We start from the raw sequence: 23,106 nt of genomic DNA, 5'->3' as shown, positions 1-23,106 counted from the left end.
AGAAATTGTTTCATGTGGGGTTAGAAAATTTTTAAAAATCCAGCCAGCCACTAAACCTGGTTCGGCCATGTCTAATCTGATTTCTAATCCTTCCAACAGGTTTCACTTGACCATTGAGTCACTTAAGTGATTTGATCATTTTTCTTCAATTTGATATTTGTGTACAATAAGTAATGTAAAAGGTAATATTTACAAAATTTAAATTACAATGATAAGTTTTGAACTATATTTTTTTTGAACTATAATCACAATGATAATTATTTTTGAACTATATATTATTATATTATGATAATATACAAATTAAATTACTCAATTTAATCAATAAAGGTAATATCAGTTTTGAACCATATATTATTATTATAATTAAAAATCAAGTTTTTAAAGAACAAATTCCATTTTTTGGGGGGTAAAGAAAGAACAGATTCCACGGTTAGACCCTAGAACTGAAGTTTCGATTCTAAAAACTTAGAACCACACCAACCCATGCTCCCCCTATTGGTGATTACTCATATGAGATTTGGTGCTACGTTCTATCTATGGATGTCGCTCATGTCCTATTGGGGTGCCCATGGTTATATGATATCAATGTTACCCGTTATAGAAGACCAAATACAGACATCATCAAGCACATTGTAAAATCTATCCTTGTGAAACTCACTAAACCATCCAAGAATGATAGATCCAAAAATAAGGTGTTCCCCATTGACTATCCAAAAATGAAACCTTTACACATTTTGACTCTAATAGAATTTGAAATAGAAGGCAACCTCAAATAACAGTTTGGTTATCACAGTATAGTCTCAATATGGGCAATATCCATAGCAGTTTGGTTATCACAGTATAGTCTCATTGAGACTTCAGCTTGAATCGCAATCTCAAATAACAAGGTCTTCAGCCATAGTAATTTGGATACACCATGAGCCATAGCTCTATATTTGGCTTCAGCACTAGATCAGGCTATAACAAATTGTTTTTTACTTCTCCAAGATACAACATTTTCTCCTACCAATGTGAACCAGAGGTGGATCTCCAACCATCCACAGAACCTGCCCAATCAGCATCAATATAAGCCTCAACCTTGAGATGTCCATGGTTGGAGTACAACATTCCTTTGCTTGGACACTCCTTTCGGTAGGCAAGAATCCTGTTGACAGCCTACATATATGAATTTCTGGGATTATGCATATACTGACTCACCACACTTACATCATAGGATATATCAAACCAGGTCAAGGACAAGTAGAGAAGCTGACCAACAAGTCTTTGGTAGACACCCTTGTTAGGAATAATGTCTCCATCATCCACACTCAGATTATGATTGGGGTCAATGGGAGTTTCAACTAGCTTGCACCCCAAGCTTCCCAACCTCATGAAGGAGATCAAGGACATACTTTCTTTGCGAAATGAAGATCCCTTCCATAGACCTTGCCACTTCAATTCCAAGAAAGTATCTAAGATTCCCGAGATCTTTGATCTCAAATTCAGAAGCAAAAATTAATGACTTTAGTTGCTCTAGTCCCAAAGTAATCATCTCCTGTGACAACAATATCATCAACATACACTATCAGTAGAGTCACTAGGCCATTAACCCTTATGAGAAGAGTATGATCTACCTGTGATTGTGTGAACACGATTCTAAGAATAGCTTTTCAGAATCTATAAAACCAAGCTCTAGGAGACTACTTAATCCCGTAAAGAGATTTTTTTTAGATGACAAACCTTCCCCTCATTGTTAGGGAAACTTACCCAGTTACCCCTAGGGGAAGATCCATATAGAGTTCCTCATGAAGATCTCCATTAAGGAAGGCATTCTTCGCATCCATCTGGTATAGAGGCCATGAATATTAGGCAGAAAGGGTTTATTTTGGCTACAGGAGAAAAGGTCTCCTAATAGTCAATCCCATATGTTTGGGTGTACCCTTTTGCTACCAACCTAGCTTTGTATCTTTCAATTGATCCATCAGCCCAATGTTTAACAATATACACCCACTAGCAACCCACTAGTACTTTTTTAAAGAATAAAAGGAAAATTTATTAAAGAGAAAAAAGATTACAGCACAAGGTGATAAGAAATCACCTAGAGCAGGATGCACCCACGAGAAACCCAAATATGCCTAAAAATACTACACCACACAAGCAAAAACAAAAACCCAAACAAACTCCAAAAAAAAAAAGAAACCCAATACAAAAAACCCATTAAAGTAGAAATCGCTGCCCAACTCTAAACAAAAGCAAAAACTTTCTAGCTGTCAACAACAGTTTTCATCTGTAAACACATCCTCTTGATTTAGGGAATTCCTCATTGCAGTCTTTCCTCCCTTTCAAATGCTTGGTCTTCATTTTCTCTTCCTCTTTATTTTTTTCAAATTCTTCAAAAGCCCTCCTAGCAAATTCCTCACCACCCCAGAAAAATAAACCCAAGCTTTTCCCAATTATGACCTCCCATCAACTAATTTTTGGATAGTCACCCCACCCATAACTTCATCACCAACTTCATTCTCCTATAGTAGCTGTGTTGCACCAGATTCAAATTCAGCATCAATAACCTTATTAACTTGTTCCTTCAATGAACAATGATAGGGGGTCAATGGTTGATCTTGCACTGTTGCCCCCTATGAACAGTACCAGATGTCCCATTAACCCTCACTCTTTTCCTTCTATACACCCATTTATATTTTTTAGTAGGTCTTGCCCCTGCCAAACCAAGTTTAAGTCTAGAAAAAATCTGTCACATGAACTATATTGTGAGTTCTCATATTCTGCGGTTTCTTGTTGATTATTCCACCATTCTGATTTTCCTTCTCTTCCATTTTGCTCCCTTGACCCAAAACTACACCCAACCTTCCCATCTCAACCTCATAAAATAAGCCATCTTCGTCCTAACTTTCAACCTGGCCACCAAAAGAGTCATCATCAACTAAGTCTTCCTTTCCTCCAACCTTATCTCCATCTAGGGGTGCAAGATCCAATCCTATTTTGTCGGATTCGGATATTCCTATTTCATCATCATCATCATCATTATTATATATATATATATATATATAACATATTTATTTATTTATAAATATGTTATTTATATTGCATTTTTATAAATTTTTTATATTATTTATTTTTTTATAAAAAACATGTATAGATATGATGAAAATAGTTGAAAAAATACTTGTACTTTTTGTTTATTAATTTTTTAAAAATTAAATCGGATCAAATCAGATTCAGATATCCAACATCCTGATCAAATTCGAATTCGAATCAATATTTATGAGATCTAATCGGATCTTCGGATCGGATTCAGATATACCCTGATTTGAATCCGATCCAATCTGTTTTCATCCCTACCTCCATCATTGCCTTTAGTTCCTGGCTCAGCACCAATACTAGCAATCTCTTTCCTAGTCGTTGCCACCCCCTTTTCAATTTCTCCACTTCAGCAAGAGTTGTCTCTTCCGAATGTGAACAAACTAGACATCCCAAGTCACACCTATCCTCTAAGGGCATCAAACTCAGGATCCCGAACTCAGAGGGAACACGAATCTAATCGAACCCCCTCCTGACTTGAGAGCAGCGTCTTGCATCACCAGACATTGCCAAAAGAGGACAATCGATGAAAGTCTCTCCTGTGTCAATGACAAACCTTTCTTACTACATTTGTCAAACCTGGCAATCACCTAGACCAACCTCTCTTCCTCTCTTTTTCTAATCTCAGACGAGATAATTCTTCTTATCCCTCCCTTTCTTTTCAAGTTAGACTTTTTGGGCCTTAGATGCTTCCTCTTGTTTTCTTTTCTATTTCAGGACTGAACTTCCTTCCTACCAATTTGCATATCTTTCTTCGCATCTTGAATACCAACCGAAAATTACATGCCAGATTTCTTATCTGTAAGAATCGAAGGTTGATTTACCGCACAAATCTTGTCATCACCCTCTAGCGCTTGTGGAGACACCTCTGCAACCGCAATCTCCGAGTCACCGGGGATCTTACCTTGAGTTGAATAAGGGGAGTTTAACTCCCCTTTGTGAGCCCATCGAAGACCTCTCCTTTTGAGACAAGTGCCCACTACCTCGTCCAAGAAGCAACTCCGGTTCACCCTCAAAAAAATGACCCAGTTCGGATCCTCTCTGGTTTAAAAAGCCTTGTGAACCCAAGAGGTTAGCTAATGTGGCTCCGCCCTTTTAATGATCTCCGTGTATGACTTTTTGCCTACTCTTTGATATCCAATTTCCAAAAAATTTGAGCTAATATCATCCTTATCCAGAGACTTGCCAGCAAACTTGCGTGGAGTCTCTTCATCCTTGTTAGACGCCTGGACATTAGCCAATGCCTTTTGGCTCGATCTCTTTTTTTTCCACGTGTAACCCAGCCTTCAAAGATGTCAACATCTTCTTCCTTAGAACTTTTCATCCATAGAGATGTTTCACCATCCAACAGAACCCAAACCTTAAGCCAGCAACCATAGATGAGCATCTCTACGCATCTGGAAACTTTTTCGGACTTCAGACCCTTGACCCTTACTTGCTACATGAAGATCTTGGAGATTAAAGGTTGTTAACAGTCCACGCAAGACTTGAATCAATTTTACCAGAGATTCCTCATTCCAATAGTTGAAGGGAAGCCCTACTAACTAAAGCTCGAGAGGACTTTCTAATATGTTATTCTGATTACAAGACACAAACCAGTTCATGACCCTTACTCTTCCATCTAGAGCTTCCACCGTCTCAACGCTTGGGATCACTACTTCGCAAGCTCCATATAACACAGCCTTTGAGTCATCGAAAGGTCTAACTTTAGCAGTAGCTGTTATATAAATCTCTTCACAACCGCTCCTACGATATTCTCCCAATCTTGGACTCTTTTGGATGAAGTCAGAATCAAATTCTTCTCCCATTCTCCTTCCGCTACGTCTAAGAGCAATCTTCAACTTCTAGAGTCACTGCAAACTATGGCTTGAGGTCCTTTCAAACTTTGTTCTTCTTCCTTCGATTTATCTCTATAACTCTGCTTAACATGGATTTCTGAACCACCACGAAGATTTGAGCTTTGTCTTCTATCTACAATCAATAGAAACTCCTGCGAGGTCTCTGTAAACATTCTCCATCCCACCCTCTCTCTCTACCCTCTGGCACACACATGTGTTTTCTATTATCACCACCACTTTCCACAATCGCCACGAACCAACCCTTCGTGTTTCTTCTCATCTCAACTTCAAAACTCTTCCCAGTTGTAGTTACTTCACTCTTCCAGCCCAATTTTTTAACAGAGAGAATCGTCCCATCCATGAAACCCTTCAGCCATATAATCACTTCCTCAACCACAAATATGGTGGCTCTGTTTTCTCTGATCTTTAACCTTTCCTTACCTTCATATCTACCTTTTTCGAAACAGAAACTTTTGGCTTCAATCTTCACTTCCTTTCTCCAAATCACCATCTCAAGTTAGTTATCAAATATCCTATTGCTCATTTTACTTCTTCCAGTGCCTTATCAACTTCCATGACAATAGAACTTTTGGATGAGCTATCACTCTTTCATTTCCTGCCTCGTATGTGCAAGCAGCTTGGCAAATGTTGGTCATTTCTATTGCTCATTTTTCCCAATCTTTAACAAATGTTGGTCTTTCATCAAACTTGATGTAATTGCAAGCCACTAGTACTTTACCCTCAAGAAGAGGAACAATTTCCTAGGTTTGATTCTTTATGAGGGCCTCCATCTCTTGGTTCATAGCATTCTTTCACCAAGGGAACTACATTGCATCTGAAACATTATGAGGAATAGAAACAAAGGAGGTAGCAGAAATATAGGCATAATAGGAAGGTGAAAGGGCATCATAAGAAACATAGTGATGGAGTAGGTAGTGCGTTTTCTTTTTCCTATTTGAACTGCAATGGGAAGGTCAAGGTCAGATTGCCAAATATCATGCTCAATAACAGTAGGAATAGGAAGTTCAGAGTTGCATACAGAATTACCTGGAGGTAGGTCATTAGATTGTTGTGGACATTCAGCCTCAACAGTAACCTTCCTTTTGAGCCTTATGAACCACTGCCGCCAGGACCGCTGCTAAGGAACAAGGGGAGGAGGAAGAACAGGAATATTGTTACTACAAGTGGGAAGGGAGGAAGATGGACCAGGAATGTTTCATAGAGGCAAGAATAGGAAACAAAAAGGAGTCCAATCTTCATTGGCACTCCTCCTAAAGAGAAGGACGAGTGGGCTGAAAATACAAAGTAAACTCAAAGAATGTAGCATTCTTAGATACAAACCATCTGCTAGAGTGGGGATCAAAGCACTTGATAGATTTAGGATCAAGTTTGAGACAAGGACTCATGTCATGAACAAAGTAGCTACAACCAAAGACTCTAAGAGGAAAACAGAAGATGGGATCATTAGGGAAAAGAAGTTGGTGAGGAAATTGAAGGCAAAGGGTTCGTGAAGGAAGTCTGTAATGAGATACACGGTTGCTTCAATTGCATCTCCCCAAAAGCGGGTTGGCACATACATCTATAATAATAGTCCCCTGGCAACTTTAACAACATATCAAATTTTTTTCTCTTTGCTACACCATTCCACCGCAAGTATGGGAACATGAGCTCTGATGAATTGCCCCCTTTTCTTCAAGGAAAAGTCATAGATGCTTTTCAAAAATGGGATGTACCCAGGAGCATTTCAGAAACAATCGGTACTTCCATAGGCAAAGTACAATCTGCACTTCCATAGGCGATAATAAGCTTGGCTAATTGAGACCACTCTAGAAGGTTGATTCCATCAAGGTTTACAATGGTTATTATACCACTAAAGACATCAACATTGCCCAAGAACATTCCGGAAACAATCTGTACTTCCATAGGCGAACCCTAGAAGAATCCAACAATCTGTAGTTCCTAGATTTTACAATCAGAATGGGATCATGATTTACAATGGTTCAAACATTGAACCATTATCTTCTTGTAAATTGTAAAATCTAGGAAAAATTATAGGAGCATCAAATGAAGATGAGAACCATACCAAAAAATCCCTAAAATCAAGGCACATCAAACTGAACCAATTTCAATAGTTGTCCTCGGTACTTGTACAGAATGCTGATGTCATCTAGTGACAGTCTGATGTCAGCACGTCTTCCTAGGTTTGGGAATCAAGAGTTAACAAAGAATACTCTTACAAGATCCCTTCCTGATCATCATCATCATCAGAAGAAGAAGAAGAAGAAGAGAAGAAGAACAATTACATTCATGCCCTTAAATGGGTACCCAAATAAAAATATGAAAGAAAGACAATAATGCCCCTGCACACAATACATATTCTCAATAGATTGCCTAGGATAGCTAGAGGACATGATTCCACCTTGTAGTCATGGATAGGTTTTCTAAAATAGCCCATTTCCTCCCATGCCATAAAACCAGTGAAGCTTCAAATTTGGCTAAGCTGTTTTTTGGGAGATTGCAGGCTCCATGGTTTGCCTACAATTGTGTTTGGCAAAGATGTCAGGTTTGTTAGTTATTTTTTAAAAACATTGTGGCAACTATCAGGTACTAAGTGGAAATTCTCAGCTGCTTTCACCCACAAATCGATAGAGATTTGCTTAAATGTTTAGTAGGTGAGCACTTAGGCAATTGGCACTCAGTGATGCCCATTGAAAAGTTTGCTTATAATTATTCAATCGAGGTCAACCAGCAAAACACTTTTTGAGATTGTCCAAGGCTTTACTCCTTGTATACCTATTAACCTTGTTCCCTTACCTCCAAATGCCCATACTTTAAATTCTACTGATTCTTTTTGTCCAATATATCCATGATTTGCATGCTAGTACAAGACAAAAAAATAAAAATTGCTTTAAGTAATGAAAACTATAGACTTGTTGCAAATGCACATCAAAGAAATCAAGAATTCAAGAGGGAATTATGTCACAGTTCGTGTGCATCCTAAGCGTTATCCAAAGCACTCCTTCAAAAAGGTATACGCCTAAGCCAATGGCCCATTTCACATCATCCAAAAAGTAGGACTTAATGCATATGAACTTAACTTACCTCCAAACATGGGAATCAGTTCAACTTTAAATGTGGAGGATTTGTTTCCTTATCAAGGCACCTTCAAGCCTCCTACTTTATCTGCAAGTGTAGCCACAGCTAGTACTTCCCCTTCAGTATGCATACCCATTTTGCCTCGAGTTCAGTCTTCACGTAACAATCAGATCAAGAGAATTCTCTAAGATTAGATTGTCACCTCCAAACTAGGTGGTTATCAGCGTTACCTTGTCAAATGGAAAGGTCCTTACATCGATGATACTCGGATTTTAGAAGAACTTCGATGCGGAGATTCAGATCTTTTGGAGCAGTATTGTTCTATTACTTCTTCTAAGGAGAGTTCTCTTCTATCAGGGAGAATTCATAGAAATCATAGACTGGCGTGCCATGCGTGTTACGTACTTACCTTGGGCATAGATGGCATTAGTTTAGGGTTTATTTTGATTAGTGTAGAATTCGGGTTCATTTGTAAACTTTCTTTTCTTAGGGGGTTATTTGATATTTTTATATTTACCAAGGGCTTGGTTGTAGCTTTTAATTTTAGGCTTCTTCCTCAACTTGTCTTCTCCTCTTCCTCTTCTTCATTCTCTTCTAACAGGTTCTGCATCACATGTTCACGAACCAATATTTTCTCATCTTGCCAAGTCAAATTTCTTGGACACACATTGGATTTTGACTCTCATGTCCCATTTAACATTGGTGAAAGGAGAAGATGTTTGATTCCGATTTGTGGTTAACTTTGGGTTTTGCAGTGGGAATAACTAAATTGAATCAGGGGTTATCTTTATAAGTAAAATTTTATCAGAATAATACTTTTACATATAGTGAAATCTCCTCACAAACACGCACACACAAGAAAATTGTTACCAATCAAAAAAAAAAAAAGAATCTCCCCACACGTCTATAATCTTTTTTCTCTTTAAATGAAATTTTCTGTTCATTATCAAAAAGAATATCTCTTTAATCTAGTAATTAGTCTAAAAGAAGCTTGAAAACATGCTTTTCTTGAACAGAAGTGAAGATAAAAGAAGCTACTTACCATTTCTCACATCCAACAAAATAAACTTCCTAGTAAGTTCTGAATTTGATGCTCCATGTTTTTTTCTATTTTGCAGTTTTTCCCTCCACTCAGATGGTGCTATTGGGATTGCTCTCATTGAAGGATCAAGCAAAGGAAGGTGAGAAATGCCTCCTTCTAACTGCAAAAGAACAAAACACAAATAAGTACATATTTCTTCAGAGTAGAGTGTAAGAAGCATCCATCCAAAAGGTGGAAAAGAAAAATAAGGCCATGTAATCTTGAAATAACAATGGCAAAATAAAGAAAAGAAAAAAAAAAGGATGACCACTAGACAAACAAGCAACATGGGAAAGCTTGGGTACAAATTAAAAGAGTTGGACTAATCTGAAAACAACACTTTTATTTTTCAATTAATGCACTTTGGGAGCGAAATTGCCACAAAACACAAGAAAAAGGAAAGTGGAAAATAAGAGCTATACAGCACTAATCAGAAAGAAAATGCACATAGAACCTGCACATAAACATAGCTTGCCTGTACTAGTGAAGGTTTATACCGCAGTTTCAGCCGTGGAAAAGCATGCCCATTTAAAGCAGGAGAAATCTGAACCAAGATATCAGAGAACCTTTTATCTTCTTTCAGCCAATCAATATATGCCAAAGCATCTCTTGATGGACCACTATACTGCAAAAGGACAAACTAACAGTTTCTAAGAAAAAGAGAAAAACAAGAGGAATGAAGAATGAAGATAAAGGGAAAAAGAAACAGCTTGGTCATAAGATTAGACCATCCAAGTTGAACATATCTGAAGTTGACAATAAACTTCAAAATTCAATTTTTAATTGTTCATAAAAGAACCTTTTCTCTCCCAGCAATATATGTTTGTAGAAAAGAAGGGGAGTTTTCTGCTTAGTTCTATGTTTCATCTTTTATTTGTTATTAGTTATTCGGCCTTAGTAGGTCGGGCCTATTTTGTATTTTTTTTATTTGATTATTATATGTGCAGTCATCTTACTTGGGGCAAAGATGTAAATTCATCTATTTTTATGTTTTTTTTATGAATAAGATTTTATTAAACCAGCAAATATGAGTTACAGGCAACCCATGGAAACGCACGAGGTGCAACCTTTCCTTTAAAACTAGTTACAGAATCATAAGTTCAAAAGAAATTACACAGAAGCCCAAAATAAAGTAGCTCGAGAAACCCCCTGTTTTGCAAGTGAATCAGCCATTGAGTTTGCTGATCTGCCTACCAACTGAACTCTGGTTGTCATATTCCTTGTTAGCCATTTAACCATTTTGAGAAGATCTCTATAGCCCCAGATCACGGAGTTCGGATCCTGCAACCAACCCACTATCACCTGGGAGTCCCCTTCAATAATCAGATGCTCTATTCCTAGCTGGTTTGCGAGCTGGATTCTTTGCACAGCAGCAAGTAATTCGGCCCTAATAGAGTCTCCCACACCCGCAGGACCTGAATACAAAGATATAATACTATTGTCGTTGTTTCTCAGCACTCCTCCTATACTTGAAGGTCTAGGGTTACCTTGGCTACTCCCATCAAAGTTCAGCTTTATAAACTCCTCCCCAGGTGGCATCCATTCAACCACATATCTGTCCTTCCTAGTAGAAGTGTTAGCCACTGCTAACCAGTTTCTCCATAGGTCATCGAAAGAGTATGCATCAAAGAGACTTAGAGTTTTCAGCCACTGAATTGCCCTTGTCAAAATACATTCTTTAACTTCCGAGAAACTCCTTTCTTTTTCACAAAAAATTCTGGTGTTCCTTTCTTCCCAAACAGTCCACAACAAAGCTGCTCTTATGCACTTCCACATAATTCTCCCTCTCTTTGTATGCCATACAAAGGTAGACGGACTAAACAGCAAGCTAGTATCAGATGGCAGGTTCCACCTACACTCAAACAACATAAAAATCCGATTCCATAAAACTGCAGCAAAGGAGCAAGAGATCAGTAAGTGGCGACAGTCCTCATTCTGAGTTTTACAAAGAACACACCAATTAGGGGATAAGCACCATTTTGGTCTCTTTTGCAGGTTTTCCAAGGTATTAATCTTACCATAAAAAACTTCCCAACAAAAAACAGCAATCTTTGGGGGAATGGGTCTAACCCAGAATTCTTTAACTAGGAAGTTCTGGGGTGTAGAAGTGGAGCAGAGGGATTTGAAGAAAGAAGAGCAAGTGAAAAAGCATTTCGGGTTAGGGGTCCAAATTCTTGTGTCAAGTTTGAGGGGATCTAAGCAAATAGACTCAAGTGAAGACAACAGTTCTGAAACACTAGCACTTTCATCATCACGTAACCCTCTTCGGAACCCAAAATCCCAGTTTAAGGCCAAAGAAGAAGCTGGGGAGGAAATAAAATTAGAAACCGGCTCTTTCTTATAAAGGGAAAGAAAATAAAGAGAGGTAAAAAGGTCTTTAAGAGGTTGGTTGCCTACCTAAATGTCTTCCCAAAAAAGAACATTGTTTCCAGAATTAACATCATACTTGACCAGATTGAGAAAATGGGGAAGGATTCTGTGTATAGCCTTCCAGGGTGTTGCAAGAGTCGCCCATCAAGATACCCCAGCATCCCAACCGTTCTGCGAACAGCCATGAATACTATTCACCACCTTGTGCCACAACCTCTCTCTCTCCAATGGCCATCTCCAAAGCCACTTCCCTAGTAGAGCTTCATTCTTAAGAACTGGGTTACCTAATCCTAATCCCCCTTCTTCCTTACTTCTGTTGACTATCTCCCACCTAATCAGATGATCCTTCTTCTCTTCCCCTAGCTCTCACAAGAAGTTCCCCATCACCTTTTCTAGCTTCTTAGCTTCCCTTGAGGGTATCCTGAACACCGAGAGAAAATAAACCAGAAGACTAGCAAGAGTCGTTCTAATCAAGGTCACTCTACCCCCTATCGAAATGTAACTTTTCTTCCAAGAAGCCAACCTCTTTTTGAACTTTTCCACAATTGGATACCAAAACCGACTTTCTTTTGGGTTAGATCCTAAAGGAAGACCCAAGTAGAATAAAGGCCAATCAGACATAGAACACTCGAGACAACTTGCTATAGCCTCTGCCTCCCAACCTTCCAAATTGATTCCAACCACACAACTTTTGTCAAAGTTAACTCTCAAATTTGAAGCAAACTCAAAGGATTTAGTAAGATCTTTTAGGTTTCTCACTGTCCCCAAGTCTCCCCCTTCACAAAAAATGATAATATCATCAGAAAACTGAAGATGAGTCACCGGGACATTATTCATACCTATCCTCCACCCACTTATAGCCCTTCCCTGTCTGCTTTAGAAATCATTCTACTAAGCACATCTACCACAAGTGTAAACAAGAAAGGTGAAAAAAGGTCTCCTTGCTTGAGCCCTCTACATGCTGGGAAAAAATCCTCAACCCCTCCATTAACTAGAACTGAAAAATGACAAGAGGTTGTAGAGAAGATGGTCCGAATGGCCCATAGGCTATTTATCCTTTTTTTATCTTTTATGTTCTTTGCTGTAATGGGCCTTAATCTGGGCTTTATTCTTTCTTATGTTATGTCTTTTTAATTCTCTGCCCAACTAGGGGCTTCTCTGTAAATTACTAAAGTTTAACTTAATGAAATAGGATTAAGGGAGTAAGAGAAGAGATCATGTTCGAAAATCTCTCTCTCTGAACCCAAGTTGCCGCCACCTTCATCTTCTTCTTCTCTCCTCTTGAACTCTAATTTCTGCTACTTTCTTTTGAATTTTTGCAACTTTCTAAACAGTCATTTCTTCTCAAAAGGCTGTTTTTCTTCTTGGTATCAGAGCAGGCTCGTTTTTCCCTTTTTTTTCACCTTTTTTTCCCATACATAGTGTGTATGGAGAACTGAATCGTATGAATAGTTAAAGAAACCTATTTCAGCCCAGTTGTTAGTGGTTTCTGGAGAGAAGGGGACTGGTTTTGTCGTCCTCTTGACAGATTCAAGTGTGTTGCCCAAAACCCTAATTTTCTGGAGAAATCTGATTGCGGGCCCCACAGGGAGTTTGACCTGGGCGCTCAGTGACTCAAGGCCTTCTCATTCTTCTTCTTGAAGATCGAATCAAGTGGATTGGTGTTCTGTGAAGTCTACAAGGAGTGGCTGAGTTTTCTCTGTTTCTCCCAGCTTCTAGGTGTGACGCAGGTTATTGGTACAGCTGCATAGAGGTTGGCTCACAACACAATTTTTGTTCTGTCTTCATTTGTTGTTATTCGAAGTTGTTGAAGTCATTTTTGAAGTATTTAAGAAGATGAACTCCTCAAACTTTGAAAACAAGCATGTTGCTGAATCCGAACAAGTTCTGGGAGCCTCTGTAGACTCTCTACTGGCTGTGACCACAGTCAAGCTGGATGGAACTAATTATCTACTTTGGCCACAATCAGTAAAAATTCATATTTGTAGTAGAGGCAAATGGGGTTTTATCTCCGGGAGCAAAAAAGTTCCTCCGGAAGATGATCCATCATATGAAAAGTGGATGCAAGAAAATTATATTGTTATTGGATGGCTTGTGAACTCAATGCAACCACAGATTAGTCAGCACTATTTGTGGATGAATTCAGCAAAGGAAATTTGGGATAGTGTTGCTGAAACATATTCCCAAAAATTAAATGTGGCCAGGGTTTACAAGTTGAGAAGTGATGTGAAGAATTTGAGACAGGGGGAGAAACCATTAGCTGCATACTTCTCAACACTGAAATTTTTATGGCAAGAAATAGATTTGATAGAAGTTGTAGCCTGGGACATCACTAAGGATGCTAAGACCTACAGAAAACTGGTTGAGAGAAACAGGGTGTTTGAGTTCTTGACAGGGCTAAATCCAAAGTACGACATTACAAAGCAAAATATTTTATCCAAGGATAGTGTCTCACTGTCTCAAGCATATGCCTTGGAAAGTAGTGAAGAAAGCAGAAGACTTGTCCAGGTCCAAGGGGCTGGTCTAAATGATCACTTTGCTAATATGGGAGTGAAACCCAAGGGGGTTGCAGGGACTCCAAGTAGCTCAGGGAAGAAAGAGATTATCTGTGAGTACTGTAAAAAGCCAAAACACACTAAAGACAAGTGCTAGAAATTGCATCCTGAGCTCCTACCACTTTGGTTTCAGAAGAAGTCAGATAATATAAAGGCAAGGAGTGCCAATGTTGTTGTTGGTCCAGATAGTGACAGATACCAAACTGAAGAGATAACGGCTAGTGAGCAGTTAGCAACTATGAAGGCAGAATATGAGAAGTTTGGGAGGATGATCAATCACCTAGAGGGTGTGACCTCTTCTTCCAACCCTCCAGGAAATTCAACCTCTTCGGCATTTGCTTGTGGGTGGCTCTTCTATTCTTTGAGCTCTCTTTTGACATATCTGTAGCTTCAGGCTGCCTCTTGCTCATCCCTTAGCAGCCCAATGAGTGTTTTTGAGTCTCCTTCAACTTCCACTGCCTTCATGTTCATTGCTTTTTCCCTCCTTAAACCTGTAAGTGCTGCTCAAATCGCTTCCCAAATTTAATAAGTGTTCCGCCCTTATTAAACAAAGGTCAATTATGTTTTCTCCACTTTGACTTCTGTTTTCAAAAGTTCTTGAGTTCCACTCTCCCCAAACACTCCATAAAACCACCGCTCTTATATAATGCCATAAAATCCTCCCCTTTTGTCTATATATTAATATGCTAACTTGTGGACAAGTCTAGAACATCAGAAGGGAACCCAAGAAAGAGGTGATTTACACTATCTCCACTCCTCAAGTCCTCAGACAAAGGGTGCCCTCATGAGGTGATATGCGCCAGTTAGTCCTCCTTTTGAACATGTTACCCATGTTTAAAATTTTCAAAGTGGCTTCCCAACAAAAAGCTCACCTTAAGAGGTGAGATCCAATCCAAAGAGTAATAGCTCGAAAAAAAAGGTGTAGAAACATCAAGAGACTTGATGGGGAAAAAAAAAGGAAAATTGACCCAGTGTATCAATAATCCAAACTCTTTAGTCATTGCCATAGATATTAAGAAAAACAAGACTGATCACCTCATGACTTTAATGGTCCCTCACTCCTCTCCTGAAACCCAAATCCCAAAAAAAGGTATAGAAACACCAAGAAGGTTCGCTACCCACCGAGGTTCCAACCAAAATTAGTTTTGTTTCCTGAAATAGCCTAATATGTTCACCTCAAAAAGGTAGTGTAGATAGCCTCAATTGCTTTCCATAGGCATCAAGGAATAACTTCTAGAAGATCCCAATCAAACTGTATTTTTGTCTCCTCAGCCATTTGCCCAATTGAGCTGTATTTTTGTCTTTACTCCTTCCAATTTGTAGACCTCCATCACCTTTGTCTGACATTTTTTTTTATCAATAACAATTTCATTAATTCAACATACGAATAATTACAAAAGGGAAGACAAACTCTCCTATCTTCCAATTACAACTTGAGCCCCCAAGAAAAGAAAAGAAAAGAAAAGGGAAAGGAAGAAACAATAAGATTACAACTTAGCCCAAAACATCGAATCCCTTTCCACCCCTTGTTTAGCTAATCCATCAGCAAAAGAATTAGCTTATCTTTTAACCCAACTCATCTTAACTTCCATCTCTCGCACCAGCCACTTAAATTTACTCCTCTCATTGCTATAATTCCATAAGTCACTGTTGTCTTTATTCAGCCACCCTATCACCACCTCCGAGTCCCCTTCAATTATGAGTTTTTTTATATTCATCTCCTTAGCTTTCTAGACTCCTTCCATAACTGCAAAGATCTCAGCTCTAAGGGAGTCACCCACTCCAATTGGGCCTGAGAACAAGGCAGAAATAACCCCATTCTCATCCCTAAAAACAACCCCATCCCTGATTGTCCAGGATTCCCCCTACTACTACCATCAAAATTTAGTTTTAAGAATCCAGCAGGTGGGGGGTCCAAGACACACTCATTACTGATTTGGTCTGTGTACAGTTTGCAATCTCACCCCACTTCCTCAACATGTTATCCACTGTGTAATCTGTAAACAGCTCTAAGGATTTCAGCCACTGTACAGCCCTTATATGGATTATAGCCCTTAGTCTTCAGCCCCTCTCTCAACTTTCTAAGAAGATCCTGAAATTTCTTTCTTCCCATAATGACCAGCATACTGCAGCCCTAAGTCCTCTCCACATAGTCCTTCCCCTTTTCATACGCCACCTGAAAAAAGAAGGGGAGAAAAGACTTTGCAAGTCTGATGGAGGGTTCCAACTACACCCAAAGAGAGAAAAAGCCCACTCCCAAATTGACTTTGCAAATTGGCAAGACACCAATAAGTGAAAACTAGTCTCCCCATCAGCTTTGCAAAGAACACACCAGTGAGGTGACAAGCAAGTATTGGGTCTCTTCTTTTGGAGCAGATCACCAGTGTTGAATCTTTCCAAATAGGCTTCCCAACAAAAACTACCAACCCTAGGAGGAATTGATATGCACCAAACCTCATTAACAGGGAAAGGGGGGGTTACAGGATTGGTGGACTGGCTTAAGACTATGAAGAAAGAAGCACAAGAAAATGAGCCAGTGGGGGTAGGGGTCCAAATTCTAGAATCCACCTTAGTGGGGTCTAAGAAAACATTATCAAGAAGTTTGAAGAGGCTCGAAATACTATCGAGGTCTGAGTCCCTCACAGCCCTTCTTAGACCCAAGTTCCACCCAAGCCTAGAACTGGAAGAGGAAGAGGTGATGAAAGAAAAAATTGGCTCATTTTTAAAAGCAGATAGGGCATACAAAGAAGGAAACCGGTCCTTTAGAGGGGCATTCCCCACCCAAGTTTGTTCCCAAAATTTTATGGAGTTACCTGAATTCAAATTATACCTAATAAGAGGGAAGAGTACTAGCAGCAAATCATGAAATGGCTTTCCAAGGTGAAGTGCTTGTGGTCCTAGCTCTGATTCTAGCATCCCATCCATTTTGCTCCAGCCCATGTATGCTTGCCACTATTCTAACCCATAGCCTCTCCTTCTCCAATGGGAACCTCCACAACCACTTCCCCAAAAGGGCCATATTCCTTTTTCTAATGTTCCCAAGCCCCAAACCACCACAATTTTTACTCTTGGTCACCACCTCCCAGCTTACCCTATGATCCCTCTTCTCCTCTCCCGGCTCCCAAAGGAAATCTCTCATCATCCTCTCCAATTTGCTAGAAACCTTCACTGGGATTTTGAACACTGACAAGAAATAAATGGGTAAGTTTTCTAGCATGGCCTTAATCAGTGTAGTCCTTCCATCAAGAGAAAGGTAATTATTTTTCCAAGAGACAAGTCTCTTTTCAAATCTTTCCACCACCGAGTTCCAGAAGCTCTCTCTCTTAGGGTTATCACCTAATGGCAACCCTAGATAATTCAATGGCCATCCTAAGACTTCACACCCTAGCACTTCTGCACTCTCCCTAATCTCTCCCTCCTCCATATTCACACCCACTATACAACTTTTCCCAAAGTTCACCTTCAAGTTTGACATTTGTTCAAAGAGTTGTATCACCAGTTTCATGTTTCTGATGAAACTCACATTACTTCCTTCACAGAACAGAATCGTATCATCAGCAAACTGTAAGGGGGTGAGGGGGGTTTCCTCCCTTCCAACTCTCCAACCTCTAATGAAGCCCCTAGAGTCTGCTCTGTGAATCAATTTCCCCAGAACATCAGCAATTAGTATGAACAAGAAAGGAGATAGGGGGTCTCCTTGTCTTATACCCCTAATGGCTGGAAAGAACCTTTATCTGAGATACCCTCTTCCAAATTAGCAAATGGTCCTTTTTGCTCACCCTCTAATGATGTTTTCAATGCTCTTGACCACTCTCACAAGGGCTCTAAAAATCAATTTATAGAGCCCAGCATTGCCTAATCAGAATGTTGTTTGGGATGCAAAAAGTGTATGAGAAGACTATGTGGAATAGCCTAGGGTTTTATATCTCATTCTCTTTTCATTGCTGCATTTAATTTTACCTTTTCCTCTATTGAAAGTAACAAATTAATTACTTGATCTTGTCATCAATCAAAATATAATAGTTGGAATATTTCATTTCTTATTCTGATCTATAATTGAGCCTAAATACACATTAAAAATGCATTTCTAGGGAACCAATTTTAAGCATCTTTTCACAACATCTGAGAGAGAGAGAGAGAGCAGCAGCAGCAGCAGCACTGCAAATAACAAGTTTAAAGACCTTAAAACCAACTAATATAGAATTTATAGTGGAATGGCCATACCTGTGCATTGATCCCTTGCTCATTCAAATATACCCGACCATGAATATCAAGACCCTGACAAAATTAGATGATATAAAGATAAAATAAGGGGCATAACTTGCTTTCTTTATGAAACATTCACAAGAAAAGGACATTTATTTCCAGCCTACATGGAGGCAGCACAGGAAGGATAAATACACATATAATAACAGGTTCGACAATGTGTGCTTATAGAGATCCATAACATTGTAACCAAGTTTTCAACTAGCCAACCAACTAGGAATTTTAAGAACCATAGACAACTAGACAACCAGTTGGGCAATGCACATTAGTTAGTCACTCTGGCATAACTAATTATGAACTTAAATCAAAGTCATGAAGTGGCCACTTCATCCAATTAGTTTCTTTATACCATTTATGTTTGTTTTACTGCAGATAGAGAGGCCACTTTTTGTTTCCTTATACCATATCTACAGATAGACATGCAAAAGGTATCAGACCAAGTCTGTGAGAGAGTCCAAAAGAAATTAGAGAAAAAAAAATAAAGATTCATTATGAGGATTTCAGGGTCTTTTTCTCTTCCTAAAATTGTAGCAATGGGCTAGTGAAGGCACTGCCCTGATCCAAGGGGGGCAGAACAGAAAAGCTGACCTTTCAATTCAACTATTCATCACCTAGACACCATCCAGTTCATGCTTTGCCTAGGAAAGATAAAATGATGATGCACTTTGAAACCTAAACCACACTTATTTGATGTGTGAACTAGTTTAAATTCCATACACTTCCATGTAAATCTGTACATTCGGTTAATAAAATCTTCTTGGTTGTTACTGATCAAAAAAAGTACTTCAAATTCCATGATGCATCATTAGAAACTCCATATCCTTGATTGCATACAGTTCATCAGTAAACCACTAATCAATTCTAATCATCCAATGCCCTACTGTTTGGATTGACCATACCCTAAAGAATGCATTCATAAAATGTTTTGAACCATATGACAAACAGTTTTTGCAGTCACCAGCATTTTGGCACTCTTTCCAATTGCTCACAGCCAAAAAAAAATCACTTAAATAAAAAGATCATATGAAAATAAATTTGTTATCCATTATGCTTTTATTGGAACTCGTGTCTTCTACCAAGAGCTTTGACCTATAGAAAACCCAAGATGCAGCCTATGAAAAAAGAGCATACAAGGAAGGTGATACAAGGAAGGTGACCAGAGGCCACCAAGAAAGAAGAAAAATCTTACAATCACCAAAAAACAAATTCCAAACCCACAACAACACAACCATAACTAAAGAACAAAACAACCAAATCCCAAACAAAGAACCCAAAAACACAAAAAGAAATCTGAAAACACACAACTTTAAACCCTTCCAGAGAATAGACCCAACAACAAAAATGCTTAACTCCAGCTTAAAACAACACAATCTTTACTCCATTAGTCATCAACTTTAGTAGCAAGCCCATAATCTTCTTTGTGTCTCTGGCATACCTTCTTACTAGGACCTACACCAAATAAACCCCTTTTCAATTAAGCAAAAACTTTCAACACACTTCTGTTATTTATCAAAAAAAAACTTCCAACACCTGCACAGTTCATCATCATCACAATGATCATCATCCATGGCTTATTCCAGCTATATGGGGTCAGCTATATGAATCCTGTTTCACCAATCCATTTCATTTAAAGCCATATCCACGTTGCTTTGGTAGGTCACTTACAGGGACCATCCTAGCTCAGGATGCATATTCATGAGGGTTTGGCAACTGCCAACTTGACGCAACCCTCCTCCTTTATCCAGGCTTGGGACCAGCAGTGTAAGACAAGCTCACATTGGCAGAGTTACCTGCACAGTTCAATGGTTTTATTTTTATACTTCTAAACCATCTAATTGCATTAGGAATCTGTTCAACAATCTTTAAATCCTTTTATTTTGCAACCTCTTTCCTTCCTCAAGACCAGTATCCCCTAATCCCCTTGCAATTCATGACTTCTCAAGATACCTTGAGACTCCTCTTCCTTGAAGTCTTTTTCTTGTGAATTCCCCCTCCCCCCTCCAAAGAAAAAACAAGCCCAAAGATTCACTCACCTCCATCTCTGCTTTCACCAATGTCTCCACATCAATTCATCTTTAAATGTCATGAGTTTCATCAATAACAGCCTTCCTCCTCATCCGAATCACTATCTTTACCAGTTTCATAAACACTCTCACCGCTATCATTTAACAGTTTAGTTCTATACATCCTTTTCATCAATAACAGCCACGTAAGACCAATATATTAATAGCAGTAATTGTAACACAAGTGTTTCTAGTATCAAACTACCAAAATAGACAGACCATGTAAGACCAATATACAAATGCACAGGTCAATTCTATGATTCTTGCCTTTTCAAATATTTTCACTTTACCTTTACTGTTAATGATGTTCTTATTACATCTTTTAGTAACCAAGCAAGTATATTTTGCTCTTAGTAACTTAATCCTCCACCGCCAAAAACATAAGAATAAAAAAATGATAAAAAGTAAGAATAAAAAGATAACCAAAACCTCGTACTACAGTTGGAACTCCTACTCCTAAAACTGTAAATTCGTAATTTTTGGAGTGAAAAAAGGAACCTGTCTCAAATGATTCAGGAGCATAGTTTGTGTTTCCAAACTCAATTCGGAGGTGCTGTGCATGTATTAATTAGCTAGTCCTCCTATGCACCAGAACACGAAAATGTCTTCCTTTTTAGGCTCAGAACGAAAACTATCCTATTAATTAACATTTAATCATGCACTCGAGAGAGTTTCAGGTCCATTTGGTAATGCAAAAATTGGCCAGGAATGTCAAACTTTCGAATGAAATGTAATTTTCTCACATTTAGAAATTAGAATAAAGAAAGTGGTACAAGTTTCTGAAAATTCTTGTTTCTAGCACCTATTCTGCGATCAACTTAATTCCAGTACTTACATAGCTCCGAAGGTAATTCCGGTACTGATTTTTTTCTTTTTATGTAACAATGTTATTAAGATGATTGGATAGAACATTATAACCCAAACGATGCGTTATGGTAGTACAATACACAATCAAAACTACGAAGTGCAAAGACGAGGGAAAGTGGGATAAGTGGAATTAAACCTGCATGAAGGAGAGGTGTTTTGCAACTTCGTCCTCTGGATTTTTGATAAAGACAAAATGATAGAAATTTACAACTATAAAGTCATCATCCGAAGCTTTAATTCCACCGAAATTGGAAGAAAATGCAGACCCACGTTGGAAATCTTGCCTCTTATCCTTCTCCGAAAGTGCAATTGAAAAAAATCTTTTGAAACCGAGAGAAATACATAAGACTGGCGAATCGAAATTTTCGCCATGCCTGAACTCTAAAGAAGCTTTATTTCTTCTTAGAATCAGATTGGTCGTTGGAAACGGAAATGGGATGGAACATCGCAACCGGAGAGAAGCATGAGCAGCTGATGGCACTGTGCACGCTCTCATCCTTTTTCCCTTATCTGTTTACGTTTGCTCCGTGTCCCTTCCCAAAGCTAATAAAACAATAAAACCACTTTCATTGTTTGAAAGAAGTCTAAAATCGCGCGCTAAGTTTAATAACAAAATATCAATAAATAATATATAAATACACAAAAAATATATATTTTAATCACATATAAAAAAAGGAAATACGTTATAATTAATAAAGTAGCTTGCATAAATTTAATACAATTTTATTAATAATGCATCAATCAAAATCTAATAGATATATTATAGATTTTTATCAACTATTATATACAAAAAGTTAACATTATCTACTTTCTAATAAAGTCTAACGCATGAAATATATACAACTATTATATTTGAATTATTATATCAATTATTATCTATTTTACTATTTTAATTTGTAACTTTAAAAAATTAATTCTCAAATGTTTGGTAAATAATACTTTTATTTTTGTAAACAATAAATATGTTACTACGAAATATAAATTAAAATAATAATTAAACATTTATAAAAATATACAATACTAACTTAATGTATATCATATTTATTAAAGTTTTTAATACATGTAAAATATGAAAATTCATACTTTTTATTACTGAAATAATTATTATATTATTGTTTTTTTATTTTTATAAATTTTCTTAAATAAAAAATCATTTTTTTGTTATAAGTATATATTAGTGGATTTGATAGATTCAATTTATATTATAATCTCAAATATTTTGTAAACAATATTTTTATTTTGTAAATAATAAATACCTTATTAATTAAAGCAAATTAAAATACTAATTAATAATTTATAAAAATTTTAAGAAACATTTCATTTGCAAAATTATTAATTTTATGTACTAAAATAATTATTCTATTATTAATATTTTTATTTGTATAAACTTCTTTAGATTAAAAGTCATTTTTTGATGTAAATGTAGATTTGATAAATTATTTATTCAATTAATGTATAAAATACTATTTTTGAAAATTATTCTTTTTAATCTTAGTCTCTTGAAACATATGTTATCTATTTGGATTGCATGTGAACATTAAAGTTAATGAAAGTTATTTTTTCACTAGTAATTAAGCACGTGTGTTTCACTTGTAGTAAATGCGCATGTGCATTGCACATTGAAATTTTAAATTGTAATAATATTATATTAAAATAACAACTATTAATATTATAATTACTATTATTAAATTTTATTCCATTTCTGTCATAAATAAAAATAATTTTTATTTTAACAATTACTTTTATTTAATATGATGAATCTATAATATTACAAATGTTCCCAAATGTTTTTGATGAAATTTTGTACTTTTTCTTTTTTTTTGTTTTATCTTTTTTTAAAATATTTATTATTCAATTATGACATTATGAGTTTCTTTGGAAAGTTTGATCATTGA

The 23,106-nt window shown here is 37.4% G+C and overlaps 1 protein-coding gene across 3 annotated transcripts in view; it reads right to left on the bottom strand.

Moving 5' to 3' along the window:
* Nucleotides 1-21,764, bottom strand: part of LOC104611799 (Rhodanese/Cell cycle control phosphatase superfamily protein) — a 51,202-nt gene extending 29,438 nt beyond the window's left edge. For 2 of the 3 annotated variants that reach the window (XM_088886298.1, XM_010279019.3), the window contains exons 1-4: nucleotides 21,348-21,764; nucleotides 18,240-18,293; nucleotides 9,566-9,715; nucleotides 9,052-9,211 (exon numbers count right to left, since the gene is read on the bottom strand). In XM_088886298.1, the coding sequence (XP_088742424.1) occupies nucleotides 9,052-9,211; nucleotides 9,566-9,715; nucleotides 18,240-18,293; nucleotides 21,348-21,707 (724 nt within the window). In that variant the 5' untranslated portion in view covers nucleotides 21,708-21,764. The remainder of the gene's footprint in view (nucleotides 1-9,051; nucleotides 9,212-9,565; nucleotides 9,716-18,239; nucleotides 18,294-21,347) is intronic. The other variant, XM_010279017.3, reaches the window with a different exon arrangement.
* Nucleotides 21,765-23,106: the final 1,342 nt, after the last annotated feature.

This window comes from Nelumbo nucifera, chromosome 4 (assembly GCF_055504915.1).
Source record: "Nelumbo nucifera cultivar China Antique chromosome 4, China Antique-T2T, whole genome shotgun sequence".
In the NCBI taxonomy this organism is placed as follows: domain Eukaryota; kingdom Viridiplantae; phylum Streptophyta; class Magnoliopsida; order Proteales; family Nelumbonaceae; genus Nelumbo; species Nelumbo nucifera.
Note: the sequence above shows the minus strand (reverse complement) of the source record. Positions and strands in the feature narration are given on the sequence as shown.